At 36.3% G+C, this 7,170-nt stretch overlaps 1 protein-coding gene across 1 annotated transcript; it reads left to right on the top strand.

The window, feature by feature from the left end:
• Window positions 1–589: 589 nt before the first annotated feature.
• Window positions 590–6,932, top strand: LOC142517915 (uncharacterized). Its single transcript, XM_075620431.1, has 5 exons — window positions 590–1,767; window positions 1,856–2,613; window positions 2,688–2,777; window positions 5,519–6,280; window positions 6,388–6,932. The coding sequence occupies exons 1-5, from the start codon at window positions 1,683–1,685 to the stop codon at window positions 6,511–6,513; spliced, it is 1,821 nt and encodes a 606-aa protein (XP_075476546.1). The 5' UTR covers window positions 590–1,682; the 3' UTR covers window positions 6,514–6,932.
• The last annotated feature ends 238 nt before the right edge of the window (window positions 6,933–7,170 follow it).

Genomic DNA, 7,170 nt, shown 5'->3' on the forward strand with positions numbered 1-7,170 from the left:
AAAATCATGATATATAATAAGTCTTACGTGAGATGGTTTAAGGAAATTTATATCCGTGAAACGAGTTGATCCGATCTATATTTACAAAGAAGATCAATAATTTTGGTATAAAAATTATTTTTTATAAATCGAGTTAGATTAGAGTCTCATATAAAAAATTAACCAATGAGACAGTCTGATATAACTTTTTTTTTTTTGTATTGTACTATATGGAATATAATGTTTAAAAAATTTATCTTGCACATTCATCCATAATAATTTCGTAACCAACTTATTGTCTTGTTTATTTATTTGTTTATTATCAAGTACAACGATCATATGACATCTGATCATTATTATCAAGAACATTTTGTATGTCTACATCAAGTTCGAGATTTAATTATATAAGTCAGATTTAAATCGAGAAAAAAAATTTAATAATATTTTTAATATATAATAGACAATATGTTAGAGTAGGTTCAAAAAATTGGTATGGATTAGGATTAGCTTGGTTAGAGAGTCCTAGTATTGAAGGGTACTTAATCCGACGATTAGGATTTAAGATTGAAACGAAGTAGGGCTATACAACCACTCTTTTTATATGAACACAACACACAAAATATATATATATATTCTCAACACACCCGCAAATACATACAAAATCTGTGTAATCTTCTGCTTCCTCGCTAATATTCGCAGATTTAATCCTCTTCCCATCTCGTCTGCTGCGTACCAGGCCAAGGATTTTCGGAGGAAATTGATGACATTTGGCTTTTTTTTTTGCCTAGAAGATTCGACGCACTTGTTTTAGACTCTGAAACGATAGCATAACTAAAGGCGGCGTGTGCAAGGGATTAGGGTTTTTCCTTAACACGGAAGACTGTTTTGGGTATAGTTTCCCTATATTATATTTTATTCGACGCGTTGGTTTCGTTCTATTTTTTTTAAGTTTTTCGGGGTATTATACGACTGTTTCCGAGTTTTGATAAACTTCCGTGCTGATAGACTGTTCGAATTCCTGGCTTATTTTGGGATTTTTCGTTGTTGTTTGGTGGATTCTAGGGTCTAGGGTTTGGTTCTCATGCGTTTTCTAACTTGGGTATAGATTTATTTTGAAGAATTTGATCTATTTTGGCATTCCTTGTGCATGGAGTGGGGTAATATTTAACGGGGTTTGTTGAATTTGCTTGTTATTGACGTATGAGTGTCTTCCTGGCTTGTTTTCTTTGAGCATGGAGGACATTCGAAGCTGCTACTTTTAATGCTGTTTCTGGCAATTGAAACGTGATTGGGTTTTGTTGGTTTTGTTTTGTTAAGTTGAATGTTCTGTTTGGGCTGATAGAATATTAAAAATTGTACAGAGCGAGAAGAAACCCTAGATACCCTGTATAGGACAGTTCAAATTCTTTGATTCTAATACCAGTTTGTTGGAGTATTATATTTGGTGACTTTAACTTGCATTTTGGGGATCCTGGCTATTAAATTTTGGAGCTGGGCATTAGGCTGTTGAGAAGAAAAGGTGGATTTAGGGAATTAGCAATATAGAATAAAGGCTAGACCGACTACGGTCAATTTTGTTTGGGTGCGGATAAGATTTGCTAAATTGGTATTGGCACATGGCTGCGGAACGGTGGTAGTTATTCTAAGAGGACAAGTTAATTTTCCTCCCTTTTTTTTGTATATGATAATGTTTAGCACTAGTTATGGAAAAAAGTGAGCCGACTTTAGTACCGGAATGGTTGAAAAATTCTGGAAACCAGAGCGGCAGTGGGTCTACTTCGCATTTAGGTATTTTCATCTTAAATAAGAATTTATTTATCCAACTTTTTCAATCTTTCGGATCTACCTATTTTTAATGTTTTTTGTTTTGTTTTAGATGATAAATCTGCACCCAAACTTTCAAGGAACAATTCATTTTTGAGTAGCAATGGTCATGATTTTGGACGATCATCAAGTTCTGAAAGAACGACCTCGTCATATTTCCACCGGAGTTCCAGTAGTAATGGCTCTGGAAATCTGAGGTCCTATAATAGTTTTGGCCGAAATCGGCGTGACAGGGATTGGGAGAAAGATAGACATGATTCTCTAGACAAAGACAAGTCAGTGTCTGGGGATAGCTGGCACAGGGGCTTTTCAGATTCATCGGGGAACACCTTTTCTGGTAAATTTGAGTGGGATGGGTTAAGACGATCTCAGTCTGCAATTTCTGGGTCGAATGGGGACACGTGGACTAAGAAAGTTGTAACTGATTCAAGCAGTGTAGGTGGAAACAACACTAGTGGTTTGCTTACCAAGGGTACTCTTGTTGGCAACGTGAACAAAACGAGATTTGAGAGAAATTTTCCATCATTAGGAACTGAAGAAAGAGCAGTCATTCCGGAGGTAGGAAGAGTCCCATCTCCGGGCTTAAGTTCTGCAATTCAGAGCTTACCTATTGGTCATGCTGCTGCAGTTGGTGGCGAAAAATGGACATCTGCTTTGGCAGAGGTTCCTGTGTTACTTGGAAGCAATGGAATCGGAATCTCGTCTGTGCAACAGTTTGCTTCCACACAACCTGCCTCGGGCACAACCACCTCTCTCAATATGGCAGAAGCTGTAGCTCAGGGTCCAAGCCGAGCTCCGGTTATGCCTCAGGTAGGTTCCTTTCTCCGTTATCATTGAAGATTTTCGAGTGACTCTGCTAATACACAGTGTTCATTCTGTTACAGATATCTGTTGGAACTCAAAGGCTCGAAGAACTGGCAATTAAACAATCTAGGCCGTTAATTCCAGTCACACCATCCATGCCAAAGACTTTGGTAAGAGTGGAACTGTAGTTGTTTTGAAATTTTAGAAATATGACATGTTTCATATGGTCAGTTGATGAACTTTATTGATTGTGATCTTTCTTCTAGGTGTATGGGTCAGTACATGTCTCACTGATTTAATTTTTTCTTCCTTTTAGGTAAAAAAAAAAGAAGCTATAATGTTTGTTTCGTGATTACATAATCGGAAGGTTTTTCATTACAATGGAAATATTAGATTTTTCACAAGATATGCTTTGATGTCTCATGATTGGAGCAATTTATTTAGTCTTGTGGTCTTATGAAGTTTTCTGTTCAAGTTAGATTCAGATTGCTAGAAATAGACATGACTGGAGGGGGGGGGGGTCTTGAATAGTTTCTTCTTTTCTTCAACATTGTGCTGTTTTAGAAGTATCTTTTTAAAATTGTCATAATATTCTTGTCATATCATAGTAGATTAAATTGTGGAATTGATCTTGTACAAAATTAGCTCGAGGATGGAAGTTTGGACGAAACAGTCCTAGAGTAGCTCTTTAATTAGGCAATCAAACTATATAATCGAAAAAGATCAGCAAGATTAATCACTTTTGGCTGCCTAGTGTGTGTTTGTGTGTTTTTTGAAGAGGAAATCTACTCTTGGAGTCTTGGTAAAACTACATTTATATTAACTATGATTTTTCTTTTGGCACCAGTAGTGAAATATGTAGAACAGTCTCTCCTAACTGCCTATTATGAACCTTGGCTAGAATTAGAAATTCGTTAACTGGGAGAAAGAACGAGAAAAGTGGAAACTAGAGTTGTAAGGCTTTGAGCAATCTCACCTGAAAAGAAAAGGAAGCAGATTATAATAAGTGGAATATCATTGAAGAAACAAAAGCGCCTGTACTATTGGAATGATTTTAGCTCGAAATTCTTAGAAAATGTACTATGTCCTTAGTTTCGATATTTTCATCGCAGAACAAAATCAGGAACTTTATCGATCGTAGATAAAAAGCTATCCGTACATGAATAAATCTGGGGATTGTGGTAGTTGAGGTGAAGTTCCAACTTTTTATTGTACGAGGAAAACATAAATCAATTGGTGTATGTCTTGTACTTGAAGAAGCTTAAAATCTAATATGATCTTATTTTCCCACCCTTTTGGTAAACAGCTTGCTTGAACTTCTTAATGTTTGTTTCTCCTTTTGTTGCCTAGCTGTATTGATGTCATTGGGTGGGTTGCGTTTATTATTCCCTGAATTTATGAACTCAATCACCTGTATTTTATCAGGATTTTCCAAATTCCAATGATGTAGCTAGTTTCTAGCAATTAATATGAGACTATCATTATGTCATAGTGGTAAAATCAGTGGTTTGATGGCTGGCTACGTTCTGTGAAAAACAAACCACAATTTTAAACTGATCAGATTTTTCACCATTTACTGTTTCAATAACAATTTTCTCTCTTGAAGTTTAAAAAGAAACTCTTTGGTAAGTTAAATATTTTGCTGTCATTCAACCTTGAAAATCATTCCACTCTGCTGTGTTTTGGCTTTGGATGGTTATGTTTCCTTGTCCTCTGGTCAAGATGGTAAAATTGGACTCCTTTGTCTATTTTGTTGTTACGTATGTGTCAACTTTTTCATTGGAAATTCGATATTTCTTTAAAGTGTAATGCTTTTCAACTTCTTATCACGAGTTTACCCTTCTTCTCATCATATTAAAGACTGATTGAATTTTTTTCCTGACGCTCTTTTCCAAGTCCCCGTTGGAGGAAAATTATGTGGACTTGTTCCTTTTATGATTACTATTAAGTTATCTATAACTACATGCTTTATATGTATTATGTTCTCCACAATTGGAATTGTGGATATCATGTGCCTCATAAGAGTATTCCATCTGATCGAGGAAGTTATTTTTATCATAACTGTAATAATAAATTTTCTATGAAACATAATTAAGTGACATGACAAGTCACAACCTCTGTGAATATTGGATTTGCCCTGCTTCAAAGCTGCTAATGAGATTTGCATGCCTGAATTTCTGGTTATGCTTTAATCTCTTTGGTCAGTGCCTAGGTTCTGAAAGACCACTTAAATTAGTTATACTCCCTTTCTTCGTTTGTTGCAGTAGGACCCCTGAAATTGCATGTCCTTTCAAATAATTAAATTGATTTTTATACTGTTAACATCACCATTTGTTCAGAGTCATCCCTCTGTCCATTGATCGACAATAACTGAAACGTCATGTTATTTTTCTCGTGAGCAAGTGTAAACCATTTTTCGCTGACTGTTAGCAAAAGGTTGGAGATATATGTCTTGTGGATTTTTGATGTCTTTAAACGGATATGGTGACAGATTGCAGCACTTTACAACATGCCTGGTTTTGATTTTCTTGTTTTTAAGACATTGCTTCTAGAAGGGGCCAGTTAGAATGTCACATATGGAAAATAATTAATATGACGAGTCACTCATATGTCCTTGCATATAATAGAGAGTAAAATTATCTGATAAGCTTGAAGATGGTTATCAACTACTTTTCTTTCTGTTCTTGTGATACTAGTTTGTGAACAGGTACATTTGTCAGAAAGTATTCCCTGAATGAGCTATATAAATTGTGCACATCATATATACTCTCTTTTTTTGTCGAAAAGAGTGGATAGCGCTTAATCATTTGGAACTTTATAACTTTTGGCCATTTACTTTCCATTGGTTTGGCACTATCCGGTTGCAGCATTTCTTGTGAATATTTGTTGAGTATGCTCAACTTTGCTACAGGTTTCAAATTCTTCAGATAAACAGAAAACTAAATTGGGCCAGCAGCAGCATCCCATAACTTCACTTCCCATTAATAACTCGAAGGGTGATACGTCTAAGTCATCAAATGCGGGGAAACTCCATGTTCTCAAGCCATCACGAGAGAAAAATGGGGTTGCTCCTGTTGTGAAGGACAATTCGAGTCCAACAAGTGGTATCAATGCAGTAATTTCTACACTTCCCACTGCTCCATCTGTTGCTGGTGCTGTAGTAGCCAAGGGCTCACCAAACATCCCAGCCCTGAACCATAAGCCTGTATTAACTGTGCTGGAGAAGCGAACCACCTCTCAAGCTCAAAGTCGAAAAGAGTTTTTCAACCTTGTGCGAAAGAAATCTATGGCGATCTCCACTTCTGTTACTGATACTGATACTGAGAACTTTTCCTCAGTTATGGACTCTGGGACTGCTGTATCCCCGCCACCTTCAGAAACTTCTGAAAAGGAGGATGTACCTGCTCCTAATACTTCTCAGATTGATGATGCTCAATCAAGTGCAAACCTGAGTGATGACCTTTTGTCTGAGAAAAGAGCTGATGTGACTTGCATTGATGATACTTGTATTGTGCCGAAGTACTTAGACAATGGAAAGAACGCTAGCATGGATCCTTTATTTTCAGAGGAGGAAGAGGCTGCCTTTCTACGCTCTTTGGGTTGGGAGGAAAATTCAGATGAGGGTGGACTTACCGAAGAAGAAATAAGTGCTTTCTTAAAAGATGCGACTAAGGTATATAATACAACCTCCATTCGGATATATATTACTTTATGGTTTATTTATTATAAAATTTGTCATATTTGTTGTCACTGAAAAATGCTCTTCGTTTCATAATGCAGTACAACTCAAAACCAGCTCTGAGAATACTTGAAGTAGTGCAGCCCAAATCTATTGCACCATTAGACTCCCAAATTACTGGAGTTTCTCCTGGATTGAGTTCTTCTGATGCTAAGCTGGAATCTTGATCTGCTAAACGCGGTTTGTTTGACTGAAATCTTATGTTGATCGAGAAGATGAGTTGTTATTGCTTCTTGGTTCTTTTTTTTTCCTGATATTCAGTGCTGGTTGGGGATATGCTGTCAGAAAAAGGAAGGTGGGTTGATATTTTTTGTCTTTCACAGAAGTGGAATAGGAATAAATTACCGATGATCAAGTCCTACAATCACTCTTGGTGACGTGTTCACGATGTGGGTTTTAGACTATTCATGGTCATAAGCACAGAGATAGAATAGGTTTTAATCTATCAAGCTACTCGACGACATTGCTTGTTTGCAAAGTCTGGGTCTTCACAGTTTTGGGGTTAAATGACGAACAGGGAATTTTTTTGAACAGATATTCACCCTTTCTTTTGGTTGATTAAAGATGAAAAGAATCAAGATTACGCGGATGTTCTTTCTTAATTTTTGTTCACTCATATATTTCTGAGCTTGTGCTTTTTTTCAGCCATTTGAATGCTTGCTTAAACCATGACATTTTTCTTGAAGAATGATTGATCGGTTGTGTGTTTCAAGCAGCTGTCGTAATTAGTTCCAAAAAATTGAGTGTGCGAGTTCTTCCAATTATCGAGAAGAAATTGTTGCTTAATATTTTATGATTTAAAATATTTGAATTATAATATTAAT

This window comes from Primulina tabacum, chromosome 11 (assembly GCF_025594145.1).
Source record: "Primulina tabacum isolate GXHZ01 chromosome 11, ASM2559414v2, whole genome shotgun sequence".
NCBI classification, from domain to species: Eukaryota; Viridiplantae; Streptophyta; class Magnoliopsida; order Lamiales; family Gesneriaceae; genus Primulina; species Primulina tabacum.